At 49.1% G+C, this 21513-nt stretch overlaps 1 protein-coding gene across 1 annotated transcript in view; it reads left to right on the top strand.

Annotated features, from left to right (window-relative positions):
* The window catches only part of ttv (exostosin glycosyltransferase 1 ttv), a 149705-nt gene that overhangs the window by 79109 nt on the left and 49083 nt on the right, over positions 1 to 21513 (top strand). The window contains exons 2-3 of the mRNA XM_084582242.1: positions 18042 to 18243; positions 18599 to 18718. Coding sequence (XP_084438368.1) covers positions 18042 to 18243; positions 18599 to 18718 — 322 coding nt within the window. The remainder of the gene's footprint in view (positions 1 to 18041; positions 18244 to 18598; positions 18719 to 21513) is intronic.

Raw genomic sequence — 21513 nt, 5'->3', positions numbered from 1 at the left:
TACTCTTTTACTTCTCAGCAGACATCCGCGCACAAAATACTGCTACCGCGGAAGCGCATTATTTCCAACCTGGCCCCGTTAACCGTATACCTGCGCACTCTTCTTGTGGCATATACAGTTTCCATGCACTCGTTCACATCTCGTTGTTAGAGCGGTACAAGAATAGAAGCATAGACGCATAGCACACTCTATATAGAGTGTGCTGACACGAGTCTACTATTATACATACCAAGCTTTCGTTTCTATAAGCGTGTGTTTTTATCCAGGGAGCGCATCGCAACCCGTCCTGCGACCGAAAACATCGTGTTCGCCTGCCTCTCTGTTGTAGCGCCGTACTCTGCGCGCTTAATATAGATTACATCCCCCTCTGTTTTTTAATACTTGCACGCTTTGCGCCATGTAAACACAGGCAGTCCGCGGGGGAATAACGGCGGACCCGTCGGCGCGTGCGCGAATTTCCCCGATGCGCAGGCGCTCGCTTTCTCGCGGCCTTTAGCAGCGGACGCCAACGCTCGTTTCCCCTGAGCGAAATGTCAGCAGCCGCGTGTGGGAGGGAATAATACGATGGGTCGCGAGACGGAGAAGCAGCCGCCTGGCTCAATGGGGCGCACCTACAAATGACGACACGCTGTATCGCGTGCAGTGTGTTGCTTCAGGGAATTCACTTTGGGCGGCTGCAGGCACGGGAAATTCCTCCTTCCGCCATCTTATTCCACTTGCCGATGCGGGATCGCCATTGCTGTCTTACGCGTCTTCTGTTCTGAGCTGTATGAACTGACATATCTGCTCCCGAAGTTAACCGATTTATTTATTTATAGGAAGGGAAAGGCGCGGTAACTGTCTCACTTGTTTTCTGTGGACACCGCAACCGCGCCGTAAGGGAAAAGAGGAAATGGGAGGGAAAGTGGAAAGAGGGAAAGAGGAGCCGTAGTGGAGGGCTACGGAGTAATTTCGACCACCTGGGGATCTTTAACGTGCGCTGACATCGCACAGCACACGGACGCCTCTTCGTTTCGCCTCCATCGAAACGCAGCCGCCGAGGTCGGGTTAACCCTGGTACTCCAGCACAGTAGTCGGGCGTCTTACCACTGCACCACCCCGGCGGGGCCTTCCGAAGTTCCCCCATTTACTTTTCTAGTTGGACAGGTGAACACCGGTGCTTTACCAGAGCCTCTAGCAGCGGCCTGGCTGTTGGGAGTGCGAGCTATAGCGACTGATTTCAAACGTGCACATGAGGGGCGGGGAAGAGAGAGAGAGAAAGAGAGAGGGGGGGGGGGGGTTCAAACACCGACTATTTCTCACCTTTATCCAACCCACCTGGTCGGCGAACCCCAACGAGGAGCTATGCAGCGAGTCAAAGACCGTCTAGCCGTCGATGTATCGGGGCATCTAAATTAAGACTGCCAAGCAAAAGCGATTTCCTCCTCAAGATGATGTGCGACGGAGGAGGGATATACTCTCGATTGGAACGCTATCATTTAGAGTATCGGTGCGAAGTACATGGCGCTCAAGGGGATGCGAGGGAAAGGCTGACACTTCTTTTTTTGTAATTGTCAACTGTCACGTTCGATCTGCACTCTCGGATGCGTGAGTTGACCGTTCACCCCTGTAGTAGGTGCTCTTTGAACTTTACGGTCAAAATCGACACTACGATCATCATAATCGGAAAAGAATGAAATTGTCCTTCCTCGGTGCGATAAGGGGGAGACGGAACACTTGATCATGGGGATGTCCTCTGTAAAAATGGCACATCTCACGGTGAGGGACTGGCCAGGGTACATAGCAGATACTAAATATTCAGTTTGCATTCTCTCCGTTACATACTCTTCTCGTGGTCGCCAGCCTGCAGCCTCTCTTGCATCGCCTTTTGCGTGATTTTCGTTATTTCAACACACGCACTTTGAAGGATTTGTATATGCTACTGTCCGAAAAAGGGCAATGTTCTCAAATTAAGGATATCTGTGCTGCGGTGCTGCTAAGGAAAAGGGTGGGACAACAACGCATAGCTAGCCCCGCACAGTTGCGGTCTTTTCAGCTAATTAAGTTTGCAGCTAATCGCTAAAAAAAAAAAAAAGCTGGTGTCGTCTGCTGCAGGTGTTCGTCGAGTTACTACTCCCAGAACTTTATGCACACTAATATCCCTTAAAAAAAAAAAAAAAATATCATACTCGTTAACCACAGTGGCGCACGCGGACATGTCCCGAACTCTAGGTTGCGCATTTGCATCTTCCCCAGCCACTTACCTCCAGCTGTTGAGGGCTATGTGTGCACGCTTCCCTATTCTGCGGCAGATCGCGCGGGGCGCGCACCGCGGAGCATGACGCGGCGCCGCTTGTAATTGGAAAGGCGAGACCTCGTCCTATACTATGCGCGCCGTAGGGAGTTTCTGACCCCCCCCCCCCCTCCTCCCCTATCTTTTGTTTACGTGCGCATGCGCCCTGTTGCGTATTGCGTCTGTTCTGGGGAATAATACGCCTTCGCGACGGCGACCACCGCATCATTTCGGGCGCCCTCTTCCCGCCTCCCTCACGTGGCGTCCCGTGCGTCTCCCTGCAGCGTGACGTCAGCGTGTTTGCGCTCCTCTTCGCTGGGCGCCTTCGATTCCGAGAAAAAAAAAGAACAAAACACCATTCGGTCGAACGCTCCGTCGCTGGCGTAGTTGCGCCTATTATTCTATTGTTCTGACAGTCTGACCTGAACGCCCCGTTAATCTATCTTCACCACGAGGGCTACTTTGCACTCTGCCCTGGACATTCGTTGTTATAATAGATGTTCGTCCGTTCGTTCATTCGTTTTGTTGTTGAGAGAGTATCCAACCAGTTGCAGGTGTCCCCTCCCCGATATTCCATTTAGGCTGGAAGCCGGTCGATCGCCCCTTGTTTAGTAGTCTCGGCGGCAGCTTTTTTATGAGGCGGAAAGCAAGGCATCCATGTGCTGTGCGATCTCAGTGCCCGTTAAAGAACTCCAGGTGGTCGAAATTTCTAGAGTCCTCCACTACGGTGTCTCTCGTAGCCGGAGTAGCTTTTGGACTTTAAACATTATAAACCAAACCAAACATTGTTGAGCAGTCTCCGTCTTTTTTTTCTTTTTTTTTAAGCCAGCCGAAATACGAGTGTGCCTGGTTCGTCTTTCGCGGGCGCCATATTTCATTTTGTTTTGTTAACCAGTACGCCCGATGACAACAGCGCTTGCCAATGCAGAGAATCCACTCAACGACACGTGGCCTTCATTATACCAACTATTGCGCTCATGGTGCGTTTGTTTAGTTTTTTCTTTCTTTATTTCACAGGTTCATTTTGTATCAGACTTTCTCTCTGTTCCCCGTTACTCTGCGAACAACACTAGCTCATCATCTCCGCGCTTCCTGCAGCGTCCAAGTTTGGCCCTTTTCTGCCCAAAGAGCCAAAGTTAGCCATGCAAGTGTGTACCACGCATCCGCCACAAAATCCCACATGACATCGAGCGCAGGCGAAAACGCTTCGCCGCACCCGCTCTCTTCTCACCACCGGAGTCAACCCCGACTTCCTCACCCTGTATCTTCTGGCTCTGTCTGTCTGCACGACTCAGTGGGCGCCAAGCTTCGCAGCCAGAAAGCTCTCGTCGGCGTGTGTGCTCGTCACTTCCGGTTGTCCTGCTGCAGGCGGTGCGGAATCGCGTGGCCGTTGCCTCGTTGCCTTCCCGAAGCAGGCTGACAGCGTTGGCTCGACGAGCAGCCGCGTATTTACGGATTGCGCTCAATACAGCGTCCGTCACTGCCGTTCCGAGAGTGAGTGTATCTAATATAACTGGTAAATAAACGGTGCTCAATATCCGTGGAGAAGCCCTTAGTAGAGAGATTTAGCTTACCGTGATACGCGATCCGCTACCGCAATCCGCCACAGCGCATTCCACTGCGCATGCCCAGATCCCCTTGACGCCGATAGATGGCGCCACATACTTGATGCCGGCACATAGACCTGCCGCGTCGGGACCGATCAGCTTGTGCGCGCCGCCCACGCGCGGCAGAGGGTCGCGGTGGCGAATCGCGGATCACGGTAAGCTAAATCTCTCTAAAAAGGACGTGAAAACTGATAGCCAGGAGAGAAACATTAAACACAGAGTCTCGAGAAGATGGAACCATGAGCGCCTCGTATCCAAAGACGCTTGCTATTGCGATCAGTCGTAGCGCTTCTTTCATTATTATATATTTTCTGTCGGACAACGTGCCGTTTTATTTGACAAAGGCAACAGCGTCTGTTGAAATATTACAGCGGGCGAGGCACAGATTCATGGCGTGCTGATTTTAGAATTTTTGTGTAGTATCCTCAGGTTGTCAGACTTGTGGCCTGACGAGGTCCTTGTTAAAGGGCCACTGTCCAGGGAAGGACCTTTTAAGCAAAGGAGTCCAGCGCTTCGATCAGGTACCGGAAATAGTCTGTGCAAAATGCTACACCGATACGCGCTCCGCAAAGCAGCAAAAATATAAATCAAAGCTCTCTCATCCTCCCCTTCGAGAAACCAGCTTCCCCGTTCTTTACTAGCCGCAAGGCTGACGTCGGAGACGCAAACGACATCCATTGGTCCGTCTCGCTGACTGACGGGTGAAGGATGGGCGTACACCACTAATTGTGTCCACCGCTCGCTGAGCGCTTTTCCCTCGCCACGGCCGGACTGAATGCAGCGGCGCGCTCCCTCGCCCGTTTCATTTTCGCGCACGCAGAGTACCACGCCCCACCTCCCGCCAATTGCGGAGGAGGGAGGGAAATTTGTCTTGCGGATGCTAGACGATCGGGCTGGAGAGTGAGAAACCTTTGCGAAGGAACGGGTGAAGAGAAACACGACAGAATCGTGTGATAGCGGTGGCTGTAACTGCGTTATTAATTACTCTTTTCAAAAACATTTTGCGGCCTTGCGTTCTGGGGGCGAAGTCTCACAGTCACCGGGGAAGAAAATATTTTAGACCGGAGGGTGGACAGTGGGCTTTTAGGGGACGCTTCTTTATCATGATTGCGACGCGTGTAAGTAGTACCGAACAACCGCTGAAAAGGAAGCTATACGTTCGCAAAAAAGAAAAAAAAAAAGAGAGAGAGACTTTGCAATGTTCTTGAAGGCGTACCTGGAAGACTCAGTGAAGAGTTGGGCATACTCATTGTGGGAAAGCAAGCTTTAGTTTAGTTAGCATAATTATTTGGCGCAACAGTGCTGCGCCAAGGTTTCAGTCGATGGTGTCGCACCCTTGGCGGAAAGGCGGATTTCGCTATTTTTTCGCTGTTATTTTACGCAACGCCCTGGAGGCTTAGTAGTGCCACCATAGTAGCTGTGGCAGAGTCCCTGCCGTTGGCGGAGCAGCAGTCGCTTGCGCTGTACTGGCTTGGTTTTGTAAACGGGCTGCCGTGGGCGTGTGCGAGCGAGGTGGTCTTTCTTACTGTTTGCTATCTTCTCGGCGATGAAGTCCACCGTCCAATCCACCGGAGGACGCGTGCGATGAGGCGTGCGTTGAGCGGGCCTGACAGGTAGCCCGAACAGCTAACGCCGCGAGCTTTGCGCTCCGGGGGTGTTGCGTCTGCCAGCGTTAGCTGACTAGTCATTTCTTTCCCAGCTACTCACTACTATCTGGTTTCGTCCTTCGCTGCCCCTTCGTGATCCTCGCCTCCCAGACGTGGGGCTTTTTCTGTCTGGCGTATATCCGACGTTGATCCCGGAGGCTTGGCGCTTGCTTTGACGTGTTACAGGGGGCGCTACCGTTCTTTCCTCGTCACTAGTATGCAGCGTGGTCTGTCGGGTGATAACCGCAGCTGTGGTCGTGTGGTTTGAGTATCCGCCTCGTTTGAGGAAGACGCTGTGTGCGAGTCCCCACTACCTACGGAGTATCAACTTTCAAGCAGCTTTTCAATGGGAATACAACGTTTCTATTTCGGGGCGAAATGGTCTTGGAGTAATTTGAACCTTTGGTCCGGCCTCGAGCAGGCCAAAAAAAAAAAAAAAACAAACAAAGTTAGCCATGAGGTTCCTTCGCGAAGCTGCCTTCGCACTGTTTAAATCAAGTCTTGCTTGCAAGGTAAGCGGAGAGAGAGAGAAAGAGAGTTCTCATTTTCAACACCCATTCTCAATGTTTGGGAACGCATGCCCTCTGTTGAGAGCGGCAGTAAGGGATTTTGGTTGTGCTTCGTTTCGTCTTGAGCCAACTCTCTCAAGTCCTTAAGAACTGAAACCATGAACGCATTCTCTTCGGCTGATCTCTATAGGCAGAGGAAAGGGAAATATAGGAAGTGGCAATGACTCCCCCCCCCCCCTCCCCCCCTCCCTTCTGTTATGAAGGCAACCCCTTAATTTATGCCGTTTGTTTTCCTACCGCTAGTCCTCAACGCCCACCTTGCCTACCCCCCCCCCCTTCTTTTTTTTTTTTTTTTTGTCCACTGGGATGAGGAATAACTATTACAATATTGGGGCCCGAGCCCGGAAATGTGGGACAAGGAAAAATAAATGAAACGACGGGATCTACTCGGTCACGGAAGTTGGTCTGTTTAGGTCCCCTCGCGGTATGATAAAGTCGGGCCTCTTTAATTTCCTTTCTTTAATTCAGCACCAGTTCCGGAATGTTAGGGATAATAAGGTCTGGTCGTGCTTTTCTAGGTGGCAATTCAGCTATCTGCTAGCCTTACTATGCTGCGCCCAGATGGCCTCGCTTTTTGCCGTTGCTCCACCGGGCGTTGAAGGAATTAGAATGACCCTCTGGGGACGAATACATTGAAAACGTTTTGCACCACTTCGTTTGCAGCAGACGGGGCGTGAGCGGGTAGCGTTGTTTGACGTCAGAGATACCTCCCCCTCCCCTTTTCTCCAACTCCTGGCGAAGACGATGACCTGTTTCGTCACGTGACCGGCGCGCCGTCAGTTGACTCGGGCAACCCCTGCTGCCACATGCGCGCGCCTTTGTTGCCTGCGAGGAGGAGTGGTTTGTCACCTCCGTCGAGCTATGGGGCAGAGGGTGATGTACTTCACTGTGCGAACCCAAGACGAAGTGGGGAGGTGGTGAAAGATGGCGCTCTCATAAAACACCGTTCGTGTTTTGTTGCTGGCTCGTCTGCCGAGGTTTGAAATGAAAGCACAAATCAAGAGGGGGATATTGCGCTACACGAAGGCTCGTCAATAGATTCGTCGGCCCTCGGGGAATAGGATAGCCCGCCATTGTTTCCTAGCGGCGACGCGGTGTGACCGAAGAGTGCGCCTCGAAATTGTCAGTTCGATGCATTGCCTGTTATTGTGTTTCAAGCATGTCTTCGTAAGTCGCTTCGAGGCACCATATCGCCATCAGAATTTACGCGCCTCCGAGCTGCGTTGATTCTCGCCTTTCCGGCGGTCGATGATGGTGGGTCTGTTATGTGTTCGCCTGCCTACCGTCCTCCTCGGCAGGCAGCATACGGAATTTCGGCAAATTTGGTAGTGCACTTGGCTGATGAGTGTCCTTTCTTTCCAAGCTTTGTTATGATCAGATTTATCTGAATCGTTTCAGAGGTAGGAAACTGATTCACGGTCGTTTTTCCGCACTAGCATTAGCGTGTTGACTACCCCGCCGGGGTGGCGCAGTGGTTACGGTGCTCGACTACTGTTCCCAAGGGCGCGGGATCGAATCCCGGCCTCGGCGGCTGCATTTCGATGGAGGCGAAAAGCAAGGCGCCCGTGTGCTGTGCGATGTCAGTGCACGTTAAAGAACCCCAGGTGGTCGAAATTGGTGTCTCACATAGCCTGAGTCACTTTGGGACGTTAAACCCCACAAACCAAACCAATTAGCGTGTCGACTAGAAATATAGGCAAAAATGGAGGGGGCTGGTACGGCTACAACCGTTAAGTTCTCCAACAAGTAAACACGAACAGTTATGGCTTTTTTGTTTTTTACTGTAGTCTCAGTTCCTCCCGGTGACCTGTCCAGCTTCAGTAGTACCTTGGGAATTATAGCATCCATCTATAGAAGACCGCTGTTGCCCAGTGATTCTAGCTATTCTAAAGCAGAAATTTTGATTGCTCAAACCAGGAAAACTGTGGACGCTTTTAACCATCAGGTAGCGGCGCAAATGCTGCCGTTTTTGTAGATGGACGCGAGCTACAAAAATTACATAAGTGTGAGAAGGCGCATGAACACTCACAAAGTTATAAAAACGTCAAATTGAAGCCTCCAACAAGAGGAACTCCGCCAACTTGGAAAACAAGGTGACACGCGTCCAAAAGAAATCATCTGGCAAGCAGCTGCTGAAGCGGCCACTTTTCCCAGATATGGCTCATGGACTTCACAAACCGCCGCTTCACGGGGAACTGTGCTACATTGTCAGAAATAGGGACCTTGCCAGCGGGAAGTCAACAGCAAAAGTTAAAAAGAAAAAAAAGAAGCGTGATGTCGAAACTTTGTGAAAAATATTTGTCGCACCATGAAATGCATCGGCATTAGCGTCCAGTATGAAGCAAAATGAAGAACCAATAAACTTTTTTCGGGCGCAGGTTATATTTCTATCTCATTTACTTTGTCAACAACCAATGACCACGAACTTTCGGACTTCCCCGTGGGCTATATATGGACGGCCAGATGTTAGGAGGATCAGTTCAGTTCAGTTGTGTCCGACTCTTCGTGACCCTATGGACCATGTCACGCCACGCTTTCCGGTCTCTCACTATCTTCCTAACATCACATAACTTCATCTGCAGCGCCTCGAGGATGCCTTCTAACCATCGCCTTCGCTGCCTACCCCTTCTCTGGCGACCCTCAACCTTTCCCAACATCAAACCTTTCTCCAGCGATTCTTCTAGCAGGCGCCAACATGCTCTCTATTTCACTCTAGTTGAGCTTGCCGGTGTCTTTTAAAAATTGGACCTTTTTCTATACTATACAAGTCCTGTAACTTTCACACTTGACCGCTTTATTATCCCTAGCGCCTATTCTTGCGCCATTGCCCCGCTTTTAAGCCACCGATCTCGCTTTTTTGCTGATGTCTGTGGCAGATTCGTTCGCATATCCCCGTTTAGGGCGTCGGGGATAGTGAGTCTACCTGCGTTGGCATCAGGATGGAGGCTACCACATTCTATTAAGGTATGCTCAATTGTTTCTACCGATTTGCCGCACTCTGCACGTCTTGTCTAAGTGTACGGTTTCTTCTATGTAGCGCCACCCGCAAATTACCAGCCCTCCTGAATGAGCTGGGCTCGCACCTCAGCCATGCCGGACAGCACGTTGAGCAATGTAGGGGGACGAACTAAAGTAAGACTTAGACATGTGCCGAATGCGTAACATTGTCATAACCGTTTCCAGAGAGCATTTGGGCCTAATCGTCTCTGCATGTCTCCTTCTTTCTATATACTTGCCGTCACTTCAGAGTCAGAATATGGACATGACTTTAAGTAGTCAAAATGGTTCCGGAATCCGGTAGCTGCGATAAATGCAATGTTCGCAGCACCACATGTGTACGGAAACAAACAAAAAAATATAAGAAGTAGGATTAGGCTGGGGCGCGTTTGTAGGGTTTCCTCTTGTTATGAAGGGAACTTTAGCGATGTACCACGGGCGGAAGTAGCGATTGCATCTTGCCGCTAACCTGCGGGGTAGAAACCTGGGTGCTAACTAGAAAGCCTCAGAGTTAGGTAAAGAGTCGCAACGCGGTACTTTGAAGGGGACTCTTTCCGGCTGGCGCCGAGGGCCCAGCTTTGAAACAGCGCGCTTAACGATCGTGCTTCGTAGCCTGTTTGACTACTCTTTCCAGCTTCTTTAAAGCAGCTGCACCGCTTTAAGTATAGGGCAAAAAGAGACCTTGCGCCCCCTCCTCCACCTCTTTCTTCTCCTGCCCATGTTCTTTTAGATCTCGGGAGGCGCGGGTTAGCTTGGCGCCCCCTAAGTTTGGCGGGTGTGTCTTAATTCCTCCCGCCTGCGGCGGCGCCGTCGGATCGATGGGTTCGCTCGAGCGGAGAAGCACGCCGGCTGGCGCGGCGTTCTCCGAAGGCTCCTCTCGCGTGGCCGCATTGCTTCGTTAGCTAACGAACCGCCGGGCCGTGTTGCGCGCCAGCTTGTCCCCCGTTGTGTTCGGTCCACTTGCAGCGCGCTTTTTCCGCCTGTGCGTCCCATGCATGACCGCGGTACTACGCTCTATACGTGCAAGCCCGGGGCCTCAGTCGAAAACGACAAGGTTGGCCGCCATTATGCGCGACAAACAAAATTCCTTGTACAAGCGGTTCAGCTTTGTGTCGTGATGATGCGCGCTTATGCACGCGTCTATCACACAGTCCATTCAATCAGAAATCATGGTAATAGGATGAAAATTACATCTCGCCCCTGCTATAACTGCACGATGTTCTATTGCGTAATTGCGCGGGTATCGACGCAAAAGCGCCAGTTCCGTCACGACGATGGAGGCTGTGCAGTATATTCAAGACGCTGCGTTACAGCAAGCGTTTCTGACTTACTACACTTTTGGGTCTCAAAATAACAAAAAACATCTGTTATGGCGACGGATTGTTTTTTCTGGGTTTTTCGAGTTGGTGACATCGCGGCCGCTAAAGAGTACAGTTCGGGGAGGGGGAACGAGGTTTCTTCGGAATCATCATGACTGCTCGTTCGTTTTATATTTATTGTCAACTTGAAAATCTGTCAAAGGTGCCACAAATTACTTCTCACACTCTCAGAATCTTAGAGCCTCTGGCTGTTTATTATTGACAAAGGTTTGGTTTTGGTTTGTGGGGTTTAAAGTCCCAAACTGACTCAGGCTATGAGAGACGCCGTAGTGGAGGGCTCTGGAAATTTTGACCGCCTGGAGTTCTTTAACGTGCACTGACATCGCACAGCACACGGGCGCTTAATCTCCATCGAAAAGCGGCCGGGATTTGATCTCGCATCCTTGGGAACAGTAGTTTAGCGTTATTGACAAATGATTGACAAATGATTGACAAATGCTGTGCGCCTTCTTTAATCGCGCATGCGCATGAATTTAGAAGGGTTGTGTCTTTGCTAAAAAAATGTCGGTGCGTAATCTTTGCAATGCAAAATGGCGGCTCCGGGCCGTCTGTCTAATAGACAGTGGGGGCCAACTCTGAGCGGCAGTGCTGTCATCGCTAGATTGGGTCAGTTGGTGCAGTGTTTTGTGTGTGTATATATATATATATATATTTATTTATTTTTCTAGCCTTGTTCCGGGGGTGGTTGTGTGCTTATTTGGATTCCACAAATCTCCTTAGGACTCAGAGCTGTGACCTGTCCTTAAACCCTTCCGCCGGCTTTTCCCTCTTTCTGTCGCGTTTTATCTAAAGTGCGAATTACCGAAATGCGAATTTCAACGGAGGGAACTATATTGGCATTGTGCTTAAAACAGCGCGAACACGTGATGCGTATAAACACTTACAAATATACAAACGCAACCAACGTCATGCGGTATTGGGGTTCTTCATCTTTTATAAGCAGCCCTCATGGTCCTGTGGTGTATATTCGGCGGAAAGATTAATCTATTCACTTATTGCGTAACAGGAACCGGCAGCACTGAACTAACCGTGCATCGCCGACTCCGCCCCTCTGTCTCCACGTATAGCTTATGTACCCGACCTCCGGCGGGGGCGGCGAGCGAAAGAGGTCATTTTTGCCTTTTTTTTTTTTTCCTTCCTTGGTCGTCAGAGTTATAGATCGCCAATTTCCGCGGCGGTCCTGGCCCGAATAACTGCGGCCAGTGCCGTTACACGGGCCTCCTATATAACTCGCTCCAGACCTCGTAATGCCTTCCTATCCAGCTTCCTTCCAGCGTCCCGCCGATAATTCGCTTCATCCTATTAGCGCGCCGACGGTTGAGGACGCCCTCTGGCGAGCTTTGCTGCATGCCTGGTTACGTTGCAGTTCGTTAACTCGGGCGTCCTACTAATACCCGTTCGTATCTATATTCGCTCTCGGTCGGCACGGGTGGAGGGAGAAACTGACGGCGTCTGATGTGTTGATTGGACGCCGCGCGCAAGCGTTACTCACCCGCTCGTTGTGTTGCGAAGAAGGGCGCGCAGTCGATATCTGCAATGATCGTCCTCGTTGCCTGCCTCCGTGCCCGTCCCACCGCACCCGACGTATACGTCGTCCAAGTGGCGACCGACGAGAGATTGTCGTCATTGTTCAAGTCACCGCGCCGCGCTCATTAGTGGATGAACGGGCCTCACCGGAGACCGTTTGACGAGGCCGCCGCAATGAGTTTACTTTCTCATCAAAGGCCTGCAACATTGCACGCTAGGTATGGTAGTAGTTACGAATTCAACGAAAAAAGATTGAGTTAAAATTTAGTTAATTCATTGATCTACTAAATAATCATATGAAATAATTAACTTAATTAAATTAACTGAAATACATTAATTTGCAGGCAAGATTTTTTTTTTTTTCGAGAAAGTTTTCCCGAATGAGCGCGAGAAGGGATGGGCGCCTTCGACGATGTCTGGACTCTGGCGGTCATGGGGATAGCTGGTGGTGCTTCCATCCAGAGGATGAGACTTGAGGAGGGTGGTCCAGAAATGCCTTCTGTATCACGTTTATCGCTTGCTGCACAAGCTGTAATAACAGCAGCGACGGTACCTTTCGCGCGCGCACGAGAAAGAGTTCGTAAAGTTGGCGTCCCCGCAGTGCACGTATGGATGCGAGAGTTGGATTGTGAAGAAGGCTGACCTCCGAAGAATTGACTCGTTTGAATTGTGGTGCTGGCGAAAACTCTTGAGAGTTACTTGGACTCCCAGAAGATCAAATCAGTCGATATTGTCGACCATAAACCCTGACTGCTCATTGGAGGGTCAAATTCTAAAGTTAAAGCTCAGCTACTTTGGTCATCTGATGAGAAGAGAGGAGTCGCTGGAGAAAGATTTGATGTTGGGAAAGGTTGAGGGTCGCCGGAGAAGGGGTAGGCAGCGAACGCGATGGTTAGATGGCATCCTCGAGGCGCTGCAGATGAAGTTATGTGATGTTAGGAAGATAGTGAGAGATCGGAAAGCGTGGCGTGACTTATGATCCATAGGGTCACGAAAAGTCGGACGCGACTGAACGACTGAACTGAACTGAAGTGTGGAAGCCCTTCGGCTACTTTATGTCGCAGAAGCAGTTAACATGATTTCCACGAGAATACTACGCCCAGCGACGCTATTAAAAAAAAAAAGAAAAAAAAAGTACACTGCGGGAAGCCAACTTTACAAACTAAAAATGCGCATTTTTGACTTTAAATGATTCAAACTGCGATGCCGATTAAGAAAAATTAAAAACTGGCCTCGACTTTTACGTTGACCGTCTTCAGTTTCATAATATAATGTTGGCCACTAAAATCGGAAGTAAAAAATTTTAGTTAATTTTGGTTAAATAATAGTTTCATCACTGAGCTATATTACTTAAACAATGTCAGCCTTGCTGTACAATCCAATCCACCTGCGCAGACAGCACTGGCAAATCTCTCGAAGGGCCTGAAATAACGACCTTGTAAACAGTTAAAGAAAAAAAAAAAATAACACACCCGTTAAGTTTGCATAGCATGAAAAATACAAGAGCGCATAGTATCTAGCCAGAGCAATCGGCCATGAACTGGCACGTGCAAAGTGGCTCTCGATGTTTGACTTTGCCTCTCGGCTGGTAAGAAAATGATAATTTTTTTTTCGTGATTTTTGGATTCTGAGAACATTTTCTGTCGCCTGTCCGTGCCCACAAATTCGCGTCTCTGTGCTGCTGCTGCAAAGCGTTTAGAAATTATCCTAATTTCGCACTTTTTGATTGTTTGCTAAATGCGCTTTGCTAACTTTTCTCCCTCAGTAAAACATTGTAACGGCGGAAATAAATGGTGTTAGTAAGATATTGGAGAGGGTACGTAAATATTGATCCGTAGTAAGTTTGTCTGCGTGTTTGTGGTACCTACAACAATGCACGCCGACTACAAAATACGACACCTGACTATAAAGCATGGCAGTTATTTTGTCTAAGTAATGAATCGAGTAGTCGATTAATTGCCGAACAACCTTGTTTTGCACTATGTAGATCTGGCGTAGTTCCAACAGTGGTGACATCGATCGTTATCTAAAAATGGCGAGATTTTTTTCGTTAGGAATTAGGAATGAGCAGTTTTACTTATTGCTGTTATCATTTCCATTTGTAGCTCTTTTTTTGTTTGTTTTTTTTTTTGGTCAGTTCATTTCGTGTGGTTCCCGGTGTTTTTATTGTGTTCGGTTCAGTCTTATTATTATTATTGTTACAAAAATAACTAAGCTTCTCGTTGAATTGCTTGGCATATATATTGTGTAATTTTATTGCGTTCACAGTTTAATAACATGGGCAATCACCTTACTACATTGATCATTGCGAGAAAGTACAAGGCTGTTAGTTTGGTTTTCCTTTCTTTAATGCAGTGTCATCATTTACGTCTACGTCTTTAATTGTGGCACTTCCGCCTAACGAGGAAAATGTTTATTTCCATCATCGTTTCGTGTTGCTATCTTTTTTATTCTTTTTATCATCATCACAATTCGGGTATAATTCCCCTCAGGACAGATGTGCTTCGGGGATTCCCTCTTTGTCGTTGAGACGTAGCTGTGTGTAATGCTTTTTTTTTTTCTGCAACAAATTGAAACGCGCTTGCTCGCTTTTCCAGCTCACCGCTCTAACTTGGATATCCTCGGGGAAAGGGTTAGTGAGTTGGTTAGTAATAGTAAAATGTCTTTTTCATTTTCTAAGTGGTTGGCTTGGCGTTATACCACGGGCTTACCGAGGTATCTCGGAGAATAGTCGCATGAAAAGAAGGAAAACCTTAGGGGAAAGCCGCCGGTGAATCTGCGTCTTTCATTTCAGTCTTCCTCGGGTTGCTTCAAGTAAAAAAAAAAAGGGGGGATCTTATTCGAGGAGTGCACCTCGATGTGTGGCACAGGAGTTCCGGTCGCGTGTTCACCGACCATCGTTACATGCGTAACTCCGAAAGGCAGAACGGGGAATGAAAAAAAAAAAAAAGAGCTTCGCTGGAAACGCTAGACCACTGCCAGCTACTTGGCCGCGTCTTTCGGGATTACATCTGCCCTACCTTCGTGAGGGAAGTTCAACGCCGCTTTTTCGAATCGCGTTTCATTCGTTGTCCCGTCTCTTTCCTTCACTTTTCCCTTTTTTGTTCTGCCTCCCTCGGAGCGCGCAGCGCTCGCGAGTCTGTTATTCATCGGCATCCTCTAATCGCAACCAGAACGGGAAAACCACGTGCGCGCAAACGAAGAAAAATAAACACGAGCAGGTCAGTGAGCACGTTCGGTTATGCCCCGCGGGCGGTGGCTTTTGCGGCGCGAACCGCTAGACGCACGGAGAAGGCTCCTTTCAAAGAAACGGGGGTTTACGTTTCGAGGATTTTTTTTTTTTTTTGTCTTCTTCCTAACTCGGTTGTGCTCGCATTTCGAGCTGGAAACAGCTCACGGACAGCTCGAAATTAGTTTTTCTCTGTGCATTCGTGCGCTGCGGGGCCACTTCGGTTGGCGCTCTCCAGTCCGCCGCACTCCCCCTTCTTTCCCGAATTCCTTCTCGTATTCCCTTTCTTATTTCGTTTATTTATTTCAATCTCGAATTATGCGTGAACTTGAAACGAAACACCCGCGCTCTATTCTTCTGGTCGTCCTTTTGCCGGCGCGGAACTTTCCTCGAAGCTATACGGTGACGCCTTTTTGCGGCGCGAACTCCTCCGTCCAGTGCCGCCTCCGCCTCACAAAGGGGAAGAAAAGGAAGTCGGAAGGGAAGGAGGGATGGATGGACAGCCGTTCTCCTTAGCGCGCATCCAATTAGTTTTGCTCTTCCCTCGGGATGAAACCTAGCACGCGAGACGCACTTAGTTGTCACTGTCCGCGCTTGTTTACTTTTTATTTTTCCTCCCCTCTTTTTTTTTTTTTGTAGTTCTGTGGAAAGTATACTGAAGATCAGTAAGACGTTAAGTTGAACACACAGTTATTTCTCCTTCCTTTATTTTTTCATTGTCTTATTTGCTTTTTCTCTTCCTTTATTCCGTTTTCGTTTTCCTGTTTATTTTTTGTTTCCCTTTTTCCTTTAAGCTTCCTTTTCTCGCGTTCTCTCTTTTCCTTGTTCTCTTTTCACGCTTTTTCTACCTTCATTTCGCCGTCCTTGTTTTCATGTTTGCCTTCGTACAATCTTTCCTTCATCTCCCCTTTCCTTGTTTTCCCTATCATCCAGATTTCAGTTTCCCTTTTTCTCTTTGTACCAGCGTTCTTTCATTCAAGTTCCATTTCCTCCCTCGCTTTCCCTCGTTCCCAATTTTCTTTCCTTCGGATTCTTTTTTTTTTTCTGTCTTTGTCTCCTTAATTTTTTATTCAAACGCGGTGAACTGCCTTCCCCGAGTCGAGCTGCGGCGCGTGAATGATGGCCGGTTATATTCGTCGCCAGGCTGCGTGTTGTGCACACGGGGCATCACGTCTGGGACTGGCATGGCGCGCGGCGCTGCGCGTGTGCGCAGAGCGTATTATGGCCTCGTACTGCGTCCGGACGTTGTTACGAGCGCGCTATTATTTCTTTCGGCCGCTTCGGTCGTGCCAGCGATGTTTTCTCCCGAGAAAAGCGATGAAAAAGAAAAATGTATTGGCCAAAAGGAACAAGGCAAGAAAATTTAAAAGAAAATGTAAAAGTGCTTAAAAAAAAACGGGCGCGACCTTTCCTGACTTGTATAGTGTGTCTTAGCAGCTCCGTCTCGCCCAAATTTTTCGCTCGTGTTTTTTGTCGGCACGTAAGTGACATGTATAAATTGCCCGGAGAAACTATAGGCCAGGGTGGGTGAAAGAAAGGGAAGGCTTCTCGTGCGAAACCTTAATTAAACTGTCTCGTTTGCAGTGAGTCATTTCGCTTGACTCCTTTTAATTTTTTTTTTTTTTTTTGGTTATGGTAATTGCTTGCCTCGTGCTGTACTTTGAAAGTTGATGTGCGCGCGCAGCTATTACGCTTGCGGCTACCTTTTCTGTGCGAAAGTTGACTGTCATTTCTCTTTCGCTATATTAGATGCCCCAATATATATGGCGGCGAGAACACTGGACGCGATTCTTAGAGAAAGGAGGAAGGTCTAACCAGTGGTGTTTAACGCTCCGCGTTCGTTTATATAACGGTGTAGTATTCCGGTTTCATCCGTGATAGTTGGGTTAAGGCTAAACTTCTGGTAATGAAATGAGGGATAAAAAGAAGCATTGCAGAAAAGTCGAAATCTGGGCCGCTTGGTATGTTATGTGGTTTGCGTCTCCCTTCTCGTTCTTGTCCTTTTTTACTGGTTTTGGTTCTATCCCTATTTTTCTCCTCGTTTTTCTCTCTCTTCAGAGGGAGCGAAACGGAGGAAGGGGTGACAGCTCGCTGAAAATTTTCGCTTTCAATTTCCAGGTTTCTGTTGTCGGACTGATGATCACCGATAATTATGCTGCTTCGATCAATAACCAACATTCGAAAGTCGCTTTCCGCAGTGATAAAACAAAAAGAAAATGAAAGTAGAGGAGGGGGAGCAGTCAGCGTGAATAGATTTCAGTTTTGCTGCCCCCAAAGTGTACAGTGGGTGTACAGTGGGAGGAAAGATTAGTGGCGTGGCCGCGGGGCGCAGTCGTAACGTATCGGGCAAGCGCGCTGACGATGCCTTGAGTAAGTGAAACAGTACAGCTGTCCATCCAAGTTCACCGAATTAAATACTGCAAGCAGCGTAACTGTCGCGGCCTTCATTTCCGCTAGACTAAACAGTTGCCGATTATTACTTCTGTCGTTAACGCGCCGGGCGGCGACGGGACGTCAAAAAAGCAGCCCGAAACGGCGAGGGTCTGTTCGATCCAATACCGAGGGCGGCACAAAATACGCAAGCAGGATAAAAAAGAGAGAGAGGAAATTAAAGAAAGGTTCACGTAATAGCGGTCATGTATGTCTGAGGCGGTTAGTGGTCACAAGTAAGGGGTTTTCTTTTTCTCTTGGGGAGGGGGTGGAGGCTTCAAAAATAAAGGAACCGTTTTTAGTCTGCTCTCTCTCGCAATGAACCGGAAGAAGAGTGCGCCGTTACTGAGCATTGAGTGTGTGTGTGTGTTCTGTGTTTGCGCAGGTACGATTACGGCTCCCTGATGGAGAACGCCACCTTCTGCCTGGTCCCCCGTGGCCGTCGACTGGGCTCCTTCCGCTTTCTGGAGTCCCTGCAGGCTGGCTGCGTGCCCGTACTGCTGGCCAACGGCTGGGAGCTGCCCTTCGGCGAGGCGCTGCGCTGGGAAGGGGCCGCGCTTCGCGGCGACGAGCGGCTACTGCTACAGGTACGATTGCCTCCACGTCCTTCTCGGTGCAGTTCAGAAGCAGATGCCAGTTGCTCTTGCCTCCTTAGTTTCTCTCCGCTTTTTCATTCTCTTCTTCTCCCCGGTTGTTTTCCTTGATACTGAATGCTACACTCTTAATCTCGTTCCACATACGTGCCAGGAAAGTTTCAGTTATAAGTGGAACTTTGGCTTATTTAAGTGGAACTTTCAATTATAACTGGAACATCTTTATCGCGTATGTAGTACCAGGTTAAGAGTGTATAAAAACTGGCGCCCTCTACCTTCTAAGTGGGACGCTCATGCAGCATACTCCCGCTACTCCGCTTTGTTGATGGCCTGGCTGTCTCGGCTGCAGGTTCCGGACACGCTCCGCTCGATGCCCCGCCATCGCGTGCACGCCATGCGCCAGCGGAGCCAGCTGCTGTGGGAGACGTACTTCTCGTCCGTCGACAAGATCGTGCTCACCGTGCTGCAGGTATGTTTGGCCGTATATCCCGCATGGTAAACCACACTTGCGTCGTATACGTGGCCTTAAGGCTGGCTGGCAGCTCTGTCTGGAAGCGATTCAGAACTCCCGCGTGAAAGCAGTGTTTCAGTCCGCCACGTTCATCGTGATATATAACCGGCATGTACAGATTCTCTGTTTGTCAAGGTATGTATCAGTACGTATACGTGGCTCTACACACCCTGCTGTACAGGGCCGTCCGTTCTTGGTGAGAACGCGAGAGCGCGTGGTCACCCGCAGGCGATGTGAAGCACCGCCTCCAGGTCCCTCGCTGCTCGGGTCACGCCGCTTCGATGTGCGGCCGCGTCGGGCGCAGTGGCGCTTCGAAGGGAGCGACCACGCGCTCTCGTGTTCCCAGCAAGAGTGGACGACCCTGTAAGTTGTGCAGGGAACTTAATAGCCGCAAATTTACAGCGATGTAAAGGAATATGCTGCTGCGTGTTATAGTTAAAGCTAGTTATGGTTGGTGCTTCGAAATATATTACTTGCAGCTCTCCAAGACGCGCTCCTGTGACCTCCTCTCGGTCCTTCCTTCGTGAACAGCGATAGAGGCGTATCTTGGCTGCACCGTGTGCAATCTTCACTCTGGGGTGCTTATTAGTTTTCTTACTTCTTTCCTTACTCTCCTCATTATGATTTGTCGTTCATGCACGGTCGCCTCGTTTATCGTTCGCAAAGGGAAAACAGCCGTGCTTTTTACAAATGCGGCGGGTCGTCTGCATTGTGATGCAAGCGCGATTTGAAAGGAAAAAAAAAAAGAATAAGAACGCCGACTCGAAAAGCCCGGGCGGAGGAACCTAGTTCCTAGTTCTAAGCGGATCACTGCCTCTATATTCTTTTTGGAGAGGGCCGCCTTTTGAGAAACACGTGACGGCTTTAAAAAAAAAAAATGCATCGCACAAGATTGCTTAGCCGCACCTCACTCAGAATTAATTACTGCCGCCAGGCCTTTAAGTCGTACCTATAAATGCAAGCCTGCCAATTTAAGATTGTCGATAGATTCCTTTCCTGCCTGCTAGATTGACGAGATGTTTGTGATACATATATCGGCTGTTTCAGCGAGATTTTCGAAAAATTCCCTAGAATAGTGAATTCAAAATAGCAGAAAAATATTTTCCGGAATAGGCTCTCAGCTGCGGCGGACACAATTTGCTGCACAGTTCTAATTATTCATGTAATTATCTAAACCAAGTCATTTATTTTTTAATTATCACAGTGCCAATAGTACGTATTAAACCGTGAACAAGACTATGCCGTATTAGTTTTTTATACGAAGAAAAGCTGATTCCCTTAAAGCCCGGTAAGCGGAGCTTTAACGCTATATCGGGTTCAAAATTTATCATTCGGCATGAAGTCCAGCGTCAAACGTTGGCGTCGACGTTGTGAACGAAAAAATCATGATCATACATGCCTGAGCTCACAAGTTGCAGTTAGCAGGTGACGTGATCGGGAACTGATTGGTTGGCGGGTCGTGTGACGTGACACGGACGATTTGGCAGGAGCTGCCAACCAGGGTAGCTCTTTTGATATGGGAGTCGAACCCACCGGGACCATTTGATCTTACTTAAAGCCCGCTACCCCTAGGTCACGCAGGCACACTCGTACGACCTTGTTAATGCTGGGCCTTTTTATTTATGTAGGGCATAGTCTATCGCGGAATGGGGTATCTTACGACTGTGTTTTAACGTCGGCGAGCTAACCTGATCACTTCTGCCGCGTCAGAACGAACTCGGAGCGCGCCCCACTGGAGGCTGCGAGTTGGTTTGTAGATAGTGCAGCGGTTCTAAGATTTCCTCACTCGTGTTTCTTTCTTGACGTTACATGAACGCCTGATCACGTTCAATCCCAGTCGGAAAAAACTACAGAACATTTTCTGGTGTTACGACAGAATTTCTGTGCGGTTTTTGACGGGAAGCCTGTTGTGACAACAGAACATGCTGTAGTAACATCAGATATTTCTGTAGTTACAACAGAAAAGTGGTACAGAACTACAGACAACAGAAATATACTACAGGAAAAAACTACAGAACTACAGAAAAGTATTACAGAATTACAGAAAAATCTGATGGTTACGACAGAACTACAGGATATTTTGTGGTATTTTTGACACAGTTCTGTAGTTTTTTTCGACTGGGATATGTCAGAGAGCGTCCTGGCATGCCCCCCTCGGCATCATCCTCGTTCGTTACAAATGCTCCTCCCCCTCCCTCCGCCTCTCAGTAACGCCGAACCAAAATATCAAAACGAATTCAAAGAACACACGCATTGAAAGCCGTAGATATCGCGCTAGCCGCTGCTGCCGCTGCATTCGGCAAATTGTCCCGTGCCGCCCACTGAGTCCGGGCACGTTCTCCGTTTTGGTGGGCTGCATGCGTTGTGGGCCGAGGGTTTTGTGTAAACCATAAACCGAGCAATGAACGAGACGAAGCAATGCAAGCGAGACGGTGGTGGAAGCTGCCGGCGTACACCCGCTTCTGTCGCAGGAAGGTTCTGTCGCGCTCGCTTTTGTTTTGACAGCACACTCTGGCTGTCGGCGTCCATCGCGATGGCGTCGCGTCTGGCGCGCTCTTTTTTTTTTTTCGGTCTGTCATTAGGATCACACGTGTCTCCGCCGTCGCCCGCTTTTTTTCTTTCTTTGTTTCGTGGGCTTGGCAGAAAGCAGTTTTGTCTTCTGGTTGTATTTGTTTCTCCACCCCCCTCCTCCCGGCTCTTGCTCGACCCTTGCCAACTCTGGACTGCGGTCGAAACTCTGAGGTCGGGGTTGC

The sequence above is a fragment of the Amblyomma maculatum genome, chromosome 10 (genome assembly GCF_055883805.1).
Source record: "Amblyomma maculatum isolate TAMU_Amacu chromosome 10, ASM5588380v1, whole genome shotgun sequence".
Classification (NCBI taxonomy): Eukaryota; Metazoa; Arthropoda; class Arachnida; order Ixodida; family Ixodidae; genus Amblyomma; species Amblyomma maculatum.
The sequence above is the reverse complement of the archived record's forward strand: the minus strand, read 5'-3'. Positions and strand labels throughout refer to the sequence as shown.